The sequence below is a fragment of the Corythoichthys intestinalis genome, chromosome 9 (genome assembly GCF_030265065.1).
Source record: "Corythoichthys intestinalis isolate RoL2023-P3 chromosome 9, ASM3026506v1, whole genome shotgun sequence".
Taxonomy (NCBI): Eukaryota; Metazoa; Chordata; class Actinopteri; order Syngnathiformes; family Syngnathidae; genus Corythoichthys; species Corythoichthys intestinalis.
Genome location: NC_080403.1, coordinates 15344127 through 15363172, shown reverse-complemented (window position 1 = coordinate 15363172; position 19046 = coordinate 15344127). Strand labels below are relative to the sequence as shown.

The window sequence follows — 19046 nt, the reverse complement described above, 5'->3', positions numbered from 1 at the left end:
TCTTGTTAAATATATCCAATGTCAAAAAATGTTGAAAGATTAAGCATATCTTAAGCTACCACTAGGGCTGTCAAACGATTAAAATTTTTAATCGAGTTAATCACAGCTTAAAAATTAATCGTAATTAATCGCAATTCAAACCATCTATAAAATATGACATTTTTCTGTAAATTATTGTTGGAATGGAAAGAAGGCACAAGACGGATATACACATTCAACATAATGTAAATAAGTAATGTATTTGTTTATTATGACAATAAATCAACAAGGTGGCATTAACATTAACATTGTTAAAGCGACCCATGGATAGAAAGACTTCTTAAAAGATAAATGTTAGTACAAGTTATATAAATTTTATATTAAAACCCCTCTTAATGTTTTCGTTTTAATAAAATTCGTAAAATTTTCAATCAAAAAATAAACTAGTAGCTCGCCATAGTTGATGTCAATAATTACACAATGCTCATGGTGCTGAAACCCATAAAATCAGTCGCACCCAAGCGCCAGCAGAGGGTGACAAAACACCAAAAAAACAAGTAACAAGTGGACATGACACTGTGCTGTCATTTCAATCTGAGCGGGGCATGTGCGTTAATTGCGTCAAATATTTTAACGTGATTAATTTAAAAAATTAATTACCGCCCATTAACGCGATAATTTTGAAAGCCCTAGTTAGCACATGTGTATTTATTAGCATTCTTTCAATACTTGTGCTATTATTTCCCACTGCAAATGAATTGAAAACTGCAGTCAATGGCAGCCAATGTGTTAATCGCAGTCAAAAAAAATGTTAATATTGAGAATAATCAGTTGTTAAAAGTATTATTTACAGCACTATCTTAGTTTGTTCACATTTGTTCTGCTTGCTTCTTCCAATCCAAAAGGATTGTATGTCTAGTGTCGTCAATCGAGAAATAAAATGGCTAAGACTATTTTAATGTCAGTGCATTGACGTGAGTGGTAACAACTCCCTAACCAACATGGCAGCTCTGAGGCCATTTTAAAAGGTCTTTTCTTGAAACTGCCATCACTTAAAATAAGTTCATCACTTGTCATCACCCTAAACCCTATAGACCCTACCCACCGACGTCACAAAATCACATGATCGCTGTATTGTTCCGCCCCTTTGTCCGTCATTTTGTGTCTGTATTATCAATGGTCTCAATTGATCGAGCAACTTATAATGCATTTCATGGAAGACCCGGTGCTTTCGGATGCCGTAAACTCACTTGATGCGTTGCATAAAAGGCGTTATGTGGAAAAGCTTCAGTTTATCGATTCGCCAGATCCATATTTGATGCCTAAATCGATGTTTTTCGACCCGCTGTCTCCGCCGTATTTGCCTGACATCTGCTAGCTACCCTGATATGTACAACTATCTCGTCCACACAAAATCAGCCCATTCTCACGAAAGTTTGAAAAACTTTAAGAGCTTGGAGGCTTATAAATGCTACGTTGCTGGTTGGGTGAAACAGGTCCTCGTCCACGAAAATTCGGCAGGAATCTATCTTGTGCTTGGAAAGGTGAGTTACGAAATTTTCAATTCAAAATCTTTTGTTCTTGCGAACATCCACTGTCAAGTCTAATGTATTTCATGTCATTTGTCAATGGAGCTAGGGCTTTTAATGTTTATATCGTTTAGCGATAGCACTCTCACTACATACATACGTGTATGTTGTCGGCGATTAGCCTAGCAATGATCTTAATTGTGGTTGTCAGCCCAAAACCCTCTAAATATATATTAAATGCATCTTACCAGATATAAAATGACTACTACATAATCTGTATCGGTAATCGTTTGGAGCCCAGTTTTCTCGTCGAATTGCAGCAGCACATCTCGCTCTCTCCTCTCCGGGTCTCTCGGAATCCGGTAGAACTTCAAGTCTCTCCGTCTACTCTGTTATTGCAACCGACCGCCACACACGCCTTCACCATTTTGATTATTAATGTTAACGAGCAGAAAAACACGCCGTAAATAGGAGGAATGTACGTAGCCGTAACAGGTATACACGATGTGTTGACGGACAATTGGGCGGTACCAGTCAGGAGGACGGAGTTGTGACGTCACGTGGGTAGGGTTTATAGGCAGCGAATGAACGAATGTTTCATCCCTCCCACTTCAAATGGATTGGACATCTAGCGCCATCCATAACTGCCAAAAAGCTAAGTTACACTCAAGTAGAAGAAAGCCCATTTTAATGAAGAACATGTACAGATATTTACAAGCAGCAGCTTCGGACACAAACTCAGAATTGTTGCACGAGCACTTTCTTCTTGGCGTCGTGGGAGAAGCGGTTGGTGCGGAACAGCTCACTATCGTAGAAGGACGCCAGATTGTGGATGTTGATCTGGCGAGCCTGCCGAAGAAGGACGCGTCAAGCCAGAGGAGAGGATCCCGGTCGGCGCAGACACACACCTTGTCTAGCAGCTCCTTCTCAGGTATCTCCACCGTGTCCTCGCGTGCTCCGTATCGGTTCCTCTGATAGGAAACTCGCTCGGCAACCAGTTGCTTGAGGACGAAAAGCAGCAGCTCGTTGTTGTCCTTGCGGTACGCGAGGTAGCGGGAAAATGTCTGCGGGGAAAAAGGGAGTGTAGATAAAGCCAAGTCTCTCTCAGGCAGCGGAAGTAACACGTGGCCATCTTGGAACAGACTTCTCTTGAGGCCTCTAATGGACGTAAGGTTGTCAAAATGTCAATTAAACTGTAAAAATTGTTACATTTATTTTTAATGAATTAGACATCTATCGCCGTCAGTGGCAGCCAATAAGAACTTTTTTTAGTACCACTGATGATGACAGATGCCATGTGGCATCCAATCACCCTTCTGCTGTGAATTGAAATCAGTGTCACCAGCAGATGTCAAAATGGATTAAATGTGTAATAGTGAAAAACCTTCACATCTTTTTTGCATTTTTGTTTTTTCAGTTTGCCCACCACACCAATGTTTTACAGATTTCTATTTTTTCTGGCGTTTCCATTATTAATGTTTTTATTTATTTATGATCGGGACAGCCCAAAATAATGCAAAACTACAAGTTTTTTTTTTTAAATTAAGAAATGGAAACACCAAAGAAAATGGCAGATTTTTTTCCAGTTCTTCAGTATCTCCAGGTTTGTATGTTTTTTTTTTTTTTTTTTTTTTTTTTTTAAAAAAAAAACATTTTCCGCTCCATTTTCAGTTCAGGCAATAAAACTGAACCACAAAATAATTTGAAAAGACGTTGAAAACGCCAAATAAAATAACCAGCGCAAACAAAAACCGAAAAACTAAACCATGAGAAATCGAAAAAAATACATTTGAAACGTCAAAAAAAACTGCAGAAAAAAGCCCCAGCAAAAACCGAAAAAAACAAACTGAACCACCAAAAAAGTAGAAAACTAAGGAAAATTAAACTAAATGAAAGTACGTAAATGTGAAAAACATAAATGAGTGACAACAGTAGATATCCAAATCCATTTGAAGTGGGAGGGCGGCAGTTCATTCGCTGTCAGCTCTTTCACTTAAAACAGATTGGACGTCTATCGCCGTCAATGGCAGGCATTTTGTTAAAACCTCAGACGCCTCTCCTGACCTTGCGCATGCTCCTGACCACACTGAACTTCTGCGTGTCGATGAAGCTCTCCAGCATGACACGAATGGCCATGTTGACATCATCCTCAGTAACATAGTCGCGCAGATGCATCTTGGCATGCGCCTCCGCCATGCGGATCATGGACTCGATGTGGCGCACCGTGATGGGAATGCTGCCCGTGGCCTGACGGAGGTAAACATTAGTCGCCGGCAGGAGCGTCTCGTTTGAGTGCTCATTCTCACCATGGATTCTTTTCGCAAGTCACTGTAGATGCGAGCCACCTTGTCTTGGTCCATCTGGTTGAGTTTAGGATGAACCTGCAAAAAAAAAAAAAAAAATTGTTTTTTACAACGTCAACATGGGCGTAAATCATTTTGATCTAGACCGACAAAAGGACGACAGCGCTGCGTACCCGGTCCTTAGCGTAGATGATGTACTTCCTGAGGAGTTCCTGAGGGACGGGCGCCACATTGGAAGAGTTGGGCAGGACCACCTCCTCCAAAGCCGCGCCCGCTTCCTTGTTGCTGGGGTGATGCTTAATGTGAGAGCCCACTACGAAGCGAGCCAACATTTCGTCCTGAACATACAAGGATGTTGGTCAAAGTGTGGTACGAGTACCTCTAGTGAGACAAGGACTCCTTCTAATGTGATGCTTAAGACCGAGTTTTAAAAATCAAACTAAAACTCTTCAAATATCCCTTGCAGACTTCCAATCGAATCCAATTTGAAGTGGGAGGGTTGGCAAGCCTTCCCAACTCAAATGGACCGACGTCTATTAGTGATTAACTCATTTCACTTCACTGCACAAGCAAATTCATTTGAGGAATTTGTCCATTTAGTTTGGCACAATTCTATTCTTGAAGATTTGATATTTCATGCAAAAAACATTTTTGTTCAATATGGTAACATGTATGTGTATTCTGAAAAAAATAAATTGAGAGGCCTTGCATCAAGACTGTTCATTTAAGGTATTACATAATGGAGTTAGGCACATCTCTATTTTTGAAGATTTGGCAATATTTCAAGCAAATGATCACTGTCAGCCCAAATGTCCAAATGGAATGGACATCTAGGGCTGTCAATGGTAGCCACAGAGTGAATGGTAACCCCAATAATAGTGCTCCAAGAGCCAAGCACAGGTAGCCCCCAGGTTACAACCGACCAGACTAACACGATTTCGACTTTACGATGCCAGAGTCTTTTTTTTTTTTTTAAACGTTGACTTTGTGATGCATGCTTTTATTTTGGTGCAGGAAGCGTAGAACGGGAAGCGAGCACATGTACAGACGTGCCCACCCCAAACACACACACAGAGCAGTGGAGTGATAGCGGTGACAGCCTGCGTGCACATTTGTTGCTTGTGAAGATTCCAGAGATGACAGCTTTTGTACTGTTTATTGTGCGTTTTCAATGGTGGTCGAATACTTTGGGCGAAGTTATGTGATTGTTTTTGATGATGTGCGGATGCTAACTGAATACATTCTAATCGTTTGTTATTCCTGTATCAGCAGCTACTTGTAAACGCAAATTTGAATAGCATTTACTGATGAGACTAATTTAATTTTCGTTTCATTCGGCAAGCGTTGATGTCATGAACAGCTGAATAAAGTCAGCAAACCACACAGACGTCTGACATCGTCATTTCAGAGCTTAGCTCACTTTCTAGCTTGGACTTAGCTCCCACGTCTTGGCGAGGACAGTACAATGACGTATAATCCATGTTTTTGGATTGTTTTTTTTATTTTATTTAAAGGGTTAATTCCGATTTACGCGGAAATCCGGGTTACATTGCCAGTGCAGGAACAGAACACGTTCGTAAGATGGGGACTACCTGTAGTCTTTGAAATAAAATGTTTGTAAAGCACAGCTCTAAGGGGTGCAAGAAGACTTAAGCCAACCTGCACGGGGTCCACCGTATCTCTGACCACACACAGAACGTCAAAACGCGACACAATGGGTTCGGTCAGGTCCACGTTCTCCGCAAAGGTCAAGGAGGGGTCATACCTGCCACCTGCAAAGACACACATTGTTAGCGGCAGAGGCGGTGACTCAGATACTTGTGCACCCGCAACCCTACCAATGGGGTTGGCGGCCGCGATGACGGTGCATCTGGCCTGCAGTGAAGTGACGATGCCCGCTTTGGAGATGGAGATGCTTTGCTGCTCCATGGCCTCGTGGATGCTGGTGCGATCGGCATCGTTCATCTGGAGGGACGTGGAGATGAGTCGCCCGCAAGTGTACATCATCCGAGTCCCAGCGTACCTTGTCGAACTCATCGATGAGGCAGACACCTCTGTCGGCCAGCACCAGAGCCCCGGCCTCCAGCGTCCACTCGCGACTGACGGGGTGTCTCTGAACGTACGCCGTCAAGCCCACCGCGGACGCGCCCTGGCCTGTGGTGAACACAGCCCTGCTCGCCACTTTCTCGACGTACCTGCTCAGGAAACGACAATGTCAACACAGATGCCAGCACACTTTTTTTTTCCATGTGGAACTGCCGTTGCGTACTTGAGGAACTGAGACTTGGCCGTTCCGGGGTCCCCACACAGAAGAACGTTGATGTCACCTCGAACTTTATGTTTCCCACCTGAAGAATCGCAAGCGACATAAGATGGCAGCTAGAGTAGTATGATAAAAAGGATATACAGGGTGTTCCAAAATGTTTGACCCCATTTCGTAGGCCAATAATTTTGACAATTTTCGTTGGAATTACCTCAAATTTTCACAGCTTGTGTAAAAACGTTTCAAGTTTTTGTGTGTAACGTTTGGCATTTCTATCTTTTCATGTTAAGAAATGCCATTCACTTCAAAAGAAAAGGCATTTTGCGTGTTAAAGTACGCTCGGACTCAGTCACCGAAGACAGTGCAGCCTGCCTTCTCCACAAATTTGGCAAAGAAGGCACAAACTAAACAACAAAACTGAATTACAGCTGCACTGGAAACTTACATTCTACAGCGAGTTTGGCATGAGCTCGAATGCCGACTCGACGTGTGCAGAGTATATATTGAACATTTATGAAAATCTGTCATTGAACCAACAAATATTTGTACTTTTCTTTGTAAATTTAACGAATAAAACTTAATACACTTTATGTTGAATGTCTTAAGTTTCATTAAGAAACAAAATCCATCAAGTAGTTTCGAAGATATGGGCATTTAGAATGTGGTGAACCATTTTGGAACACCCTGTACATCGCCAAAACAATATATTACAGACATTTTAAAACGGACCCGTTCCTGTTCCAGCAATGCACATTTTGGCCAGACCAGTACTAATTTGCTCATTGCTGGGATTACATATGACAGAGTACCAACAATCAGCCTCAAAATGTCCCTATTGCCACGCAACAGTTTATTATATAATTGGCTGCTATGCCAAGTATACTGTTCATGAGAAACACATGAAAGAACTGAAAATAGCACGCATACACTGTAGTCCAATTATTAACACATTGGCTGCCATTGACAACAATAAACTTACAATACATTTAAACCTGGAGGACTGGCTGTGAATGCTCCTCTCTTAGCACAATTGACGGCGCTAAATGTCCAATCCATTTTGACTGAAACCGTAAGGAGTCAAAAAGCCACCCAAAAAAAAAACCTGAGGAAAATATGTACTGATCAAATGAATGTCGCCCCTACTGGTCAAAATATATAGGACATCTAGTGCCCTCAATGACAGCCAATGAGTTAATGATATTATGCTAACTTAATATACAGCAATCTTAAAAGTCAAAACCACTAATCAGAATAGTAGAAAAGCATGTATGCTACTTCTGTTTACATTGGATGGTTTTAGGTTGCAGCACTACTTGATGCATTTAACATTTGTGGCAGGTGACTTTAATGTCAATTCAAAAAAGTGAGCAAAAAGCTGTCAATTATATATTTTTCCACTATATAATTTCACAAAAGTGTAATATTGTGATATAAAATAGCCTCTATCTTGATACAGTAGATTTTTTTTTTTTTTTCGCACTAATGGCCAACGAAAAAAAACATACCAGGATTCTTAGCCTCTCCTCCGAACATGGCCAAGGCTAGGGCTCTCTTGATGTCCTCATGACCGTAGATTGAAGGTGCCATACTGGCGAAGATCTAAGCAGACAAAAAAGTAGAGCCATATTAATTTGAACCGGCACATTCAACATTTCCATTCACTCCTATTGCTTAAAGTTGACAACAAGGACCTACAAAAATCCATGGTCTTTATTTTTGACACAAAAAATAAACTTCCTGGAATTTGCCAATGTAATCAAACCCACAATGGACTCACTTTCTCTCCAACGCACTCATCTTTGGACAGAGCGATGATGGCTTTGACATCTTCGTCAGTCAGCTCGGCCACGGCCACGCCTTGGTCTCGGCGTGTGATGTGATTGGCCAGGATGACAGTGGCGAACACTGGGAAGCCATTGGCCATGTTAAGAGCGCCATCATAGTTGTTGTGGTAGATGCCCGTCAGCTCCTGAAAACGCAGAGAGTGATGAGACATCCATTTATTGGGATACCTTCTATCCCAGTAGGTTATCAATAGGGCCTGCTGAGAATGGTAATATCGTTTTTAAAATGTCACTGTGAAATAAAAGAAACCAACAGGTTACTACCAACATTTTTCGCTGAATCCCAATTTTCCACTAGAAAAGTGATTTAACTCATTAGCTGCCATTGACTGTGCAAAACATCCATTTCACTTTGGCTGGCTGGGCCGAATGAACATTTATTCACCCTCTCCCAGTCAAAATGAATTGGACGTTTCCTAAAACTAAAAGTTTGGCGTTTCTTTGTTGAGTTTTTGAAAGTTTGGGGATTTTTTGTGCGTTATTGATGTTTTATGTTTTATATGCAGTTTTGAGTTTCTGTGAGTTGTGTGAGTTTTTTTAGCCGGTTTCCCAGAATTTTTTTTACCATTTCCACCCATAGTCCAAGACTCACAATTTCATCTCCTGGCTTGCAGCTGTCCACCAGGTCGGCCAGCAGAATGGCGTCTTTAGAACGAGGCAGACGTCCGGCGGCCACCTTGCCGGGACTTTCCTGGATGGTGATCCTCTGGTAGTTCTGGTACACTGTCTGGAGAAGGATCGGTCGGGTGAGAACGGAAAGTGGAAGGCCGAAGACAACAGCGGCGGCTTTTTCACCTCCTCCATGTTAATCTCAAAGGGTCCTTGTGACTGACACGAGGGGCAAGATCCCGGCTTGACCTCTTGGTTTTGGGACTGGAAAAATGGCCCGAGTACAAAGTTGCACTTGTTGCAGTTGTACTTGACCATGCCCAGCTGCGGCAGTACGCCAGTGCAGCTGCTCACCACACCACTGGTACGGATCAGTTGGTTCAGATGGAGCTGCCTACAGTGCGGAAAACAAAGATGACGACTCAACCAACAGACTTTGGCCACGAAGTATGCCAATTCCGGACGCTGCCGCGATTAATTAAATACTAATTAGGGTTGTTCCGATCATGTTTTTTTGCTCCCGATTCGATCCCGATCGTTTTAGTTTGAGTATCTGCCGATCCTGATATTTCCAGATCCAATTGCCTTTTTTTTTTTGCTCCCGATTCAATTCCAATCATTCCCGATAATTTTTCCCGATCATATACATTTTGGCAATGCATTAAGAAAAAAATGAATAAAACTCGACTATATACATTCAACATACAGTACATAAGTACTGTATTTGTTTATTATGACAAAATCTCAAGATGGCATTTACATAATTAACATTTTTTCTCTGAGAGGGATCCACGGATAGAAAGACTTGTGACTTTGTATATTGTGACTAAATATTGCCATCTAGTGTATTCGTTGAGCTCTCAGTAAATGATACTGCAGCCATTTAACTTCTGCCCAAATGCATGATGGGAAGTGCAACCATGACTGTGCGTAGGGGCACCCATTGATATATCTTCTCTGCGTTGGGAAAGAACATAGGGTGTTAAGAAAATGATCAACTACTACCTTTCTTCCCCACATTGCCTCCCACGTTATTTTTAATTGCTGAGAGAGGTATTGTAAGGCTTTAGCCACATAAAAAAAGGCTCCAAAGGCTGTCAAAAGTCTCTCTACTCATACTTTATACCTTTTAGCACTATCTATAGGTAAAAAGGCGTCCTTATAGATTGAACGTGACAATGCGTGAGTGGGTCATGCAGCGCATGCGTTAATTATTTAACGTGATTAATTTAAAAAAATTAATTACCGCCGTTAACGCAATAAATTTGATAGCCCTTCTTTAAGCCAAAACTACTCTGGATGAGTGTAAGACATTTTGTCTGTAACGTTAGATATAATTAGAAACCAATTTTAATAAAAACTATACATATATATATATATATATATTTAAAAAATGCATGTCCGATATTTTTTTGCCGATTCCGATACCTTGAAAATGACGTGATCGGACCCGATCAATGGGCATCCCGATCGATCGGGACATGTTTAATACTAATCAATTATATTAAATGAACTCTTCCTTTAATTTCTATATTTCAGTGACTTTTTAATTTAAATTAAAAAGGAAAAACAAATATATTGATGTATATATTAAGAGTAACAGTATTTTTGGGCATCACAGGTGCAAGGATTCAGACGGCGAATGTGTTTGAGTTGGGGGGGGGGGGGGGGCGGGTATCGTAGTCCTCCTCCACTCTAGGCAGCAGGAGCGGTAATGCATCTTAGAGCAGGGGTGCCCAATCCCGGTCCTCGAGAGCCGCTATCCAGCTTGTTTTCCGTGTCTCCCTTCTTTAACACACCTGAATCAAATGATCAGCTCATCAGCAAGCTCTGCAGCAGCCTGATAACGTCCTGATTAGTTGATTCAGGTGTGTTAGAGGAAAGAGACATGGAAAACAAGCTGGACAGGGGCTCTCGAGGACCAGGATTGGGCACCCCTGGTCTAAAGTAACAACCGACATTACGATCAAAAGAAGACATACATAAACAATGATGACGTAGTCATTGATCATTACTAGGAAAGTTAACGGCAAATGTACAGAGAGGGAGCAATCAAAAGCAGTATTATGTACACTCTTTATAAAATGTAAGCGTAAAACACGTGGAATATATGTGTCAAGGCAGACGCTAGTTTGCACTCTTACCCGTATTCTAACTTTGTGCACAAATAAAAGTAGCAGACCCTCATCTTTGTGCATTTGTAAAATTAGCAGAGCCGCATCATGGAAAATGGATATGACGTGCAGAGTTGAATAGTCCGGAAATTACGGTAAATATGTTCTATTCTTAATTGTTTCAGTGTCCCCAAGACGTATTTATACAGTACGTCTTTTAAGTTTTTTTCAAAAAAGACATTTCTGGGTCGTGATTCAATTTATCTCTAAAGTACAAAGCTGAAAATCCATTTTAAAGCAATTAAACTGGCCTCTGGAGGGCAGTAGCACATTTGGTTAAGACCCGCAACCCGATTCAACGGCAACGAACGGCCGGGCCGCATGGCCGGGCGCCGGCGGAAGACGACCGAATGGATGCCAGGTGGCGGACGACCGAGCAGAACAACCGATAGGATGCCCGGGATGCCAGGCGCTGGACGACCGAGCAGAACAACCGGGATCACTAGTGCAGTGGACAATGTCTTTGAGTACGTGCTGCTCACGAGCAGAGCCCGCAGAGACTAAATTCATCTTTATGAGACAGCAACGATAAGGGAAAAAGTTTAACCAGCTGTCGCGGCCAGAACAGGGTAATCTTTCAGTTATGTGTAAATATATTGTTACTTTGCTATCAAAAGCTATTTCTCTTGTTGTTTATCTTATTTTGTAAAAGGAAAACATTCATATTTTTGGGATGTAACTAAAGCAAAAAATAGCTGTGTATAAGTAAAACTTGAAATGTATGCTTTCACAAAAAGCTCAATTTCTCAGTTTTTTCATCAGAAATTGGAAAATTGCTCAAACTAAGCTATTTTCTAATGCTGATTCCTAACGAATGGAAAAAGATATGAACTAACTTTTTTTCTGCTGAAAGAAGAGAGTCTAATCTTTTTGTGGGTTCCATGTTTATATAGCAATAGAACAGAATTTTCTGTGGGCCTGGCAAAATCAGTCAAAATCCAGTAAAATGGCCGGGAGCGAAGGGCCTTGCTCCGGTGAAAATGGCTGGGAGTGAATGAGTTAATTAAGTTAGCATTGGAGCAAGGCTAACTTTTAACGCGCTTTCCTTATACTGCACTCACCCATGTCATGCATTCAACATTTACAATAGGGGTCCAACTACCGATTATTTTTATAATCGATTAATCGGACGATTAATTGATTATTCAGATAAATGTCACTTTTTGCATTTACCTTTGTAACTTAACTTGAAGTTGTTTCAGGCATGTTTTAAATAACAATGGGGTCAAAATGAATGACTACTTCCTAAAATAATATTGTATTATTTATGACTTACCTGTACAACTGTACTCTTTCAAGTCTATGAAATTTGCTAAAGGGTTCCGAGTATATAACAAAACTTTCTCAGGACACAAATCAGGTATAGTCCAAAGTTCAATCAAGTAAAAAGTGCTGCTGATATAAATTGTGTCAATGACATGACTTTTTTCTGAAGAAACATATTTGATTAAAAAACATTTGTCAAACTAAATTTTAACACATTTCTGTTGAAGTCAAGTACTATATATTTACTATTATTAATTCACATATATTTTACATATACATATCTTATTGTTTAAAAAAGGTAAAACATTTTGTTTAAAATGTTTTTATAAAATAAAAAAATATTTTTCAATTTCTTTGATGTCAATTTTTAAATTTAAAAATAAGTGTATACGCTTGTATTTTTTTGCAACCGTAAATATTTTTTCTATCCCTATTTAAAAAACATGAAAACAATATAATATTTCATATATATACTTTTTATATATAAAAATGAAAAAGGTCAATATTCTTTTTGTATTTTTTTTTGAAGGAGGAAAAACCAAACAGTAAATGCTCTCTGATATCTATAGTGATTAATGAAGTCAATGCACACGATTTTCTTCCGCAGCAAAACAATACGATGTACGGGATTTGGCCCCCGGGCCGCAAATTTGAGAACTGCGATCAAGGCCGACATGGGCTTGCTACCTGAGCGCGCGAATCTCCTCCACCAGCGGCAGGTTGCAGATGCGTACGTGGATCTCCTGGACGATGCGCTCGTATTTGGGGTACATGGCCAATACCACCCCTTTGGCTGCCTCATCAAACACCTGACAACAAGGGGAAAAGCCAGCGCAGTCTCAGCTCTGCACTCTGTACTTGGATGCCACTGTTTTGTTACCTTCAACATCTCCAGGGGGGCTTCGGGAAGGAAGTAAGCCAGCACGTGCTCCCGGGCCGCTAGGTCCTCGTAGTTCACCACTAAACTCTCCTTGTTCTCTACACGAAAAGTTGTAACTCTTTAGATGCAAATGGCTATGCTTGCCAATTTGGAAAAAAAAAGCAATCAAAACCTGCCGTGTGTGGGTCCTACAAAAGGCCTCAATTATTATTTCTTTTAAATTATTGGGTTCAAAAATATACAGTATATTTTTACGAGTAAATCTATATCTATACTTGTATGTAAATGGAACTTAATATGTGTGTCTATTCATTCCCCATGGACTCGGCTGGGCGGATTTCGACAAAATTTTACATGGTTGCACGTTATATGTCTGGGAATGTTCTTAGATGGGTTTGATCTGTGTAGGCCTCCATTCAGTGCAGAAAATTTGAAACGCCAAAATTTTTTTCACCCGAGCTGCTCGGGTGAAAAAAATCCAGTTATGGCCCCCAAAAACGCTCTTAAGGTAATTGTTTAATATAATAGTACCCAACTCATTGCCAATGATAGGCTGTCCAATTATTTTAAATCATTGGGTTGCATGTCTAGCACAGTCAGTCGCAGTCGATGAGCTAAATGAGTGTCCTACACAGGGTTTAACTTCACACCACACACCTTTGCACATGTCACTGATCTTCTCTTTGAACACATTGTGTCCGCTCTCGTCCACGTGCGTACGCAAGAAGTTCTTGAAGCGGTTGTAGATCTCCAAGCGAGGGGCCGCCATGGACACCCACTCCCTTACAGTGTGACCCTGAAGGGGAGAGTCGGGAGGTAAAAAGGTGAGCAGTAACCGTGAGGTGAACGCCCGATCAGGCTAGCGCACCCCACACCTTCATGTCCTCAAGGTTCTCGATGCTCTCGATCATCTCCTCTTCGTCACCCTCCGCCACACCCTCTGCTGCCCGCTCGGCCAGGCGGCGGCGGCGGGCCGCCGGGCGCTCATCGTCCTCGTCTTCGCTGTCTGAGGATTGCAAATGTACGGCGCTGTTTTGACTTGGGCGTTCAGTCTCATTCAATTGAGGAGAATGAAGAGCATTGTGAACTGCTTGAAATAATTGTGCTTATATATTTTTAACATAGATGGACATCCAATCTAAAAATGGACTGGACATTCATCACTGTAAATTAAACTAGATAATGACAACGTGAGAAACTAAATTTTCTGTAAAAATTGTGTTTGAATGCTAGAATGCAAAAAACATGGAATGACTTTGACTAATGTTAAGTTTTGTTGAAGGAAAAAGGTGGAATAAAGGAAAATGTATGTATGTATGTATGTACAGTATGTACTGTAAAACAATGGGTGCATTTACAGGGGTCTAAAAATCCTATTTATAATACAATTGATCATACTGTAGGGGACAGCGGCCCCTTGGGGATGCCGGTAACACCATGCTCTCCATTGAGTGTGAGCTTGCTCAAAAACTGGATTTCACTGATGTTATAAATGACTTTGCCATCAAAAAATCTAGGCGCATCACTGTTTGAGTGCTTGATAACCCCAGGGATGTGGAGGGGGCAGGCACAGGAGGTTTAGTTCTACTGTTTTGTTGCTTAGCAGGTAGGCATAGCACTCTCAGTTGTATTGTATTGTAGCCTACATTGGACAATAGATGGAAATTCTTTATATTGTGCCACATCACATTACGGTTTGTTAAATTCAACTGTCCATCTCAAATGAAATAATTTGAAAATTTACACTGTCATTGCTTGCAAAGCATTAAAGTACTGCGTATGTTGTCGTGACAAGCCGGTGGCAGGGGTGGGGTGGGGGGGCCCTATAATGGTCTCTTGTCCCCGGGTCCCTGTAAGTCTGTTGGCAGCTCTGTGTAGAATAATATGATTTTTTTAAAAGTGAAATGAAGTCCAATGAATTATGTATGAAATGGAATATTGTATTGTTTTGAAAAATAAGCAATAATGTGTGAAAATGTGGATTTTGTCGGAGTAAGGTGGAATGAATTTGAATATTGTACAATGTTGTATAAACATTGAATGTTGTTCTTTTTCTTCTTAACCCTTTGGAATTTCCCTTCAGGGGTCACCACAGCGAACCAGCTGTCTCCATCTAACCCTTTCCTGTACACCTTCTGCTCTCACACCAACTATCTTCATGTCCTCTTAAACTCCATCCATAAACCTCTTTGGTTGTCCTCTAGACCAGGGGTCCCCAACCTTTTTTGCACCACGGACCGGTGTTATTTGGGTCTTTTTTTTCACGGACCGGTGTTCTGACAAATTTTGCAACCCATCAAAAATTGCAACGATGCAGCTCTGCTCATGTGCGTAACGTTAAACATAGCCGCAAAATGTGCAAATGCAATGATTCCAAAGTAAACACTACAAACTTTCTTGAAAGAAAGGAATATTAACTTACGTTTGATCATGGAAGGACTTGTAGAAAAGTTCTCCTCAGATTCATCCTGCCATGTAAGCTTCACACAACAGCTGCACACCACGCTCACCATTAACGACTTCGCCTTGTCGTTAAACATTAATTAAGAAGCCCGCTTCACAAAGATACGATGTTGGAAATTTTAGCAAGGTTTTCAATGCTCTTGTCACGATGTCAGGATATTCCAGAATGACTTTAATCCAGAACCTCGGTAGAGTTGTTGTCTCAAATGTACGTTTAATAAGGTCGCCGTCATTTGCGATCTCTCTGTTTATTCACAAGCGGGTCACGAATCCACTCCTTAGCAGTTCGTGGGTCTTTGAGGTTGTAGGCTCGTCAGGTGCCCTTTTCGCCATAAAAATATCATTTTCGCCGTAAAAATATTTCCAAAGACGTCTGTTTTCCTGTTATCTTCGCTCATGTGGGGGCTAATTATTTCCGGGAACAAATGTGCCGCGCCGCGGCCTTGTAATACGCTATTATTGAGGACAAGCGCACATAGATATATTATATACACAAACAAGATGTACTGCTAGCAGTCCAATCAATGGACTTCTATGACAACATTGTAATCTATCTCGTAGTATTATATCTAGAGTAGACAGAGATATTGGTGTGTTAAGCAGGGGCACAGGGTTAATTCGGCCAGAATGCGGTCGTTATTAAATTATTTTTTCTTTGCAGCCCGGTCGCAAATGCGCCACGGACCGGTCCCGGTCCGCGGCCCGGCAGATGGGGACCCCTGCTCTAGACCTCCTTCCTGGCATATGGAAATTCAGCATCCTTTTCCCATTATACTCACCATCTCTCCCCTGGATATGCCCAAACCATCTCAATCTGGACTCTCTGACTATCTCCAAATCCACTAACATGCGCTGTTCCTCTGACATGCTCATTCGTGCTCCTATCTGTCCTGGTCACTCCCAAAGAGAACCCCAGCATTTTCATCTCTGTCACATCCAGCTTTGCCTCCTGTCTTTTCCTCAGTGGCGCCGTCTCCAGACCAAACAACGTCGCTGGTCTCCCCACAGTTTTATAATCCTTTCATTTTAGCTGTAACACTTCTATCAAACCTGACACTTTTCTCCACCCGTTCCAGCCTGCACACACATGCTTCTTCATTTTTCAACACTCTCCATTGCTATGCACTGCTGAGTTTAAATACTTAATCTCTTCCACCTTCTTGGTCTTTTCCCTGTAGCCTCACTCTTCCACTTGGGTCCCTCTCATTTAAACACAGATGCTCCGTCTTGGTATGGCTAACCCTCATTCCCCTCGTTTCCAGGGCAAACCTCCTCACCTCTAGTTTCTTCTACTGTAAAATCATGTGGAATAGTGTTGAAAGATGTAAATTTATGTTCAATGAATGATGTATGAAGTGCAATAGTTTTGAATGAGTGAAATATGTCAAAATGATCGAAAAATGTTCAACAAAGCGGAATACTATAGACTGAAATGTATGATGTGAAAGTATGTTTAATGAATTGGATTTGTTTTTGGGGTTTTTTAAGTTTTGAATAATAATAAACTGTGGAAAATGTATAATTGCGTGTTATATTGTCAATTGTGGAAAAATAATTTGGAATGTAGTAGAATGTAGTGTATGAAAACAAATTGTGAATTAATAACGTTGTATGAAGTGGAATATTGTTGGATGATGGAAAATGTGGGACATTAAATTATTTCATGTAATAATGTAACGTATGAATTGAACAAGAATGTAACATGTATGAAATTGAATAGTTTTGAATTATGTAAAATATCAAATGAAGTAAAAATGTGGAAATCTGTGGAATGATGTGGGACGTATGAAGTGGTATATTGTTGAATGATGTGGAATAATGTAGTTTGTGATGTGAAATTATGTTGGATGAATAACATGAAATGGAATCGTTCAGAATGATGTAAAAAAAAAAAAAAAAAAAAAATGTGGAACTCTATAGAACGATATATGAAGCTTTGTTTTAATCATATGGAATGAATTCAAAAGTGCCCTAAATAAGCACAATAAGTGATTTTGGAAAAACGACTTTCAGCAAGTGAATGGGTCCTGCTTAGAGAGTGTTAGGCTGACCGTAAAGTAGGCCTCTCCTGAGGCGCCCGCTGAGGCCCTGCTCGCGATCACGCCTCCTCATGGCCTCTTCGGCAGCCGCCCGCGCTCCCGGGGACAGCTCGGACAGCTCGTCCTCATCTAGGTCCAGGCCCTCAGCTTCGTAGCGATCCAGCGCCGGGATGGCCCGGTAGTCCCTGTCGTGCCAATACACGCGTGAGGACTGCTGCCAGGTTCGCATAAAAACGTCAGGATTTTTCTGACCTCTCCATGCCGTCCCCAATGAGCTCCTCGCCATCACCGTCATCCTCCTCGTCCTCTCCCGGCAGGGTGACGTCGCCCAGTAGGCCCTCGGACTCGTCCTCGAAGGGGGGCAGGTCTCTGCCGGGGCTGGAGGTCAGGTCGCCCCTCCTCGACACCGGATCTGGGCTGGTGGCCATGTGTTGCGACTCGGATGAATCCTGACAATGACCAATGGCGTCAATTTAACATATTTGGGCCTGAAAAGCTTTGAGGAATGTTGGCTCCTATTTTATGTTTAATACTTTCAATTGGAATTAATTTTCTCAGGGCACTAAAATTTTCATTCAATACAGACACTTAGGAAAAATAATACTCTGTACTACATAAAAATTATTGTTTTAATTAACTCTTAATTTTCTCCACTGGTGGTCATGATTTTTGGAATAGAAAAAATCCTCAAATAGCCCCAGTATTAACAGGATGTGACCGAAGATGAACAGGAAGAGACAGAGGAATTCCTCAAAACCAACAGAAGACGACCCCAAATCAACAGAAATTAACCGGGAAATACGACAAAATCAACAGGAAGCGACAAATAAGACGTTACATGGGGGGGCAGTGAACAGTGAGTGTACTTTAAGTATTCTAAAATTAATATGGAAGTGATCCAAAACAGTTTGAGCGTGTTATCCATCTTTTATGTATAAATAAATTGATTTATAAATGTATAAATTTCTCCAAAATTTTCAAGTGGATTATTACAAGTTGACTTGACTCCTATAAAATTACACGTCTTAATACCTTAACTATCAACTCATAAAATACCAATTTTCTGTGGTAAAACAACTTTGTTATGGAATTGGATTGTGTTCCAGCCACTTTTGACGCTTTTATTTTTGGGTTTTTTTTCTCCCCCTACTATTTTTACTTCACCCTGTAAACTAGGTATTGTGTCAACCAAAATATCATAACTTTGTCATATGTGTTTCTACTAAGTATTCTGGATACAGTCTATGTTGATTTTGTACTTTTCAGATGAAATGTACTTTATACTTGGGAAATTACGACGTTTTATTTCCATGTCGGTCTACTTCGCTACTTTTCCGACCACGCGCTAAAAATCAATGGTTTTCGTGCTGTTCTTGACAGCAAGACTAAGATCTCGTCTAAATTCCACTCGCCAACCAATGTCGACATAAAACGTCTACAAAGTTAACTTTCATCAAGCTCATGCTACGTAAACGAGGTGCAAAGACGGAAAGAAAACTCACCGCCATTGTTCGTGTCGGTCTTCTTGCTTCCAAAAGTCTGCCTGGGAACTACTGACTTTCCCGCCAGACGTGGTCACGGGGTACACAAAGCCCGCGAAATCTCATGAATATCCTAATTGAAAGTGACGTAGCAGCTCTTGATTGGCTAATCTCATCCGTATGGGACAGTCCATAAATATCACATGCATATAAAAA

At 41.1% G+C, this 19046-nt stretch overlaps 1 protein-coding gene across 1 annotated transcript; it reads right to left on the bottom strand.

The window, feature by feature from the left end:
- Positions 1–2180: 2180 nt before the first annotated feature.
- Positions 2181–18993, bottom strand: mcm2 (minichromosome maintenance complex component 2). Its single transcript, XM_057846254.1, has 20 exons — positions 18852–18993; positions 17602–17798; positions 17362–17534; positions 13723–13853; positions 13505–13643; positions 12848–12945; positions 12655–12776; positions 8714–8921; positions 8511–8645; positions 7852–8043; positions 7580–7673; positions 6081–6159; positions 5835–6006; positions 5650–5776; positions 5471–5583; positions 3985–4149; positions 3815–3889; positions 3573–3755; positions 2417–2572; positions 2181–2357 (listed from the first exon to the last, which is right to left on the bottom strand). The coding sequence occupies exons 1-20, from the start codon at positions 18855–18857 to the stop codon at positions 2247–2249; spliced, it is 2676 nt and encodes an 891-aa protein (XP_057702237.1). The 5' UTR covers positions 18858–18993; the 3' UTR covers positions 2181–2246.
- Between the last annotated feature and the right edge of the window lie 53 nt (positions 18994–19046).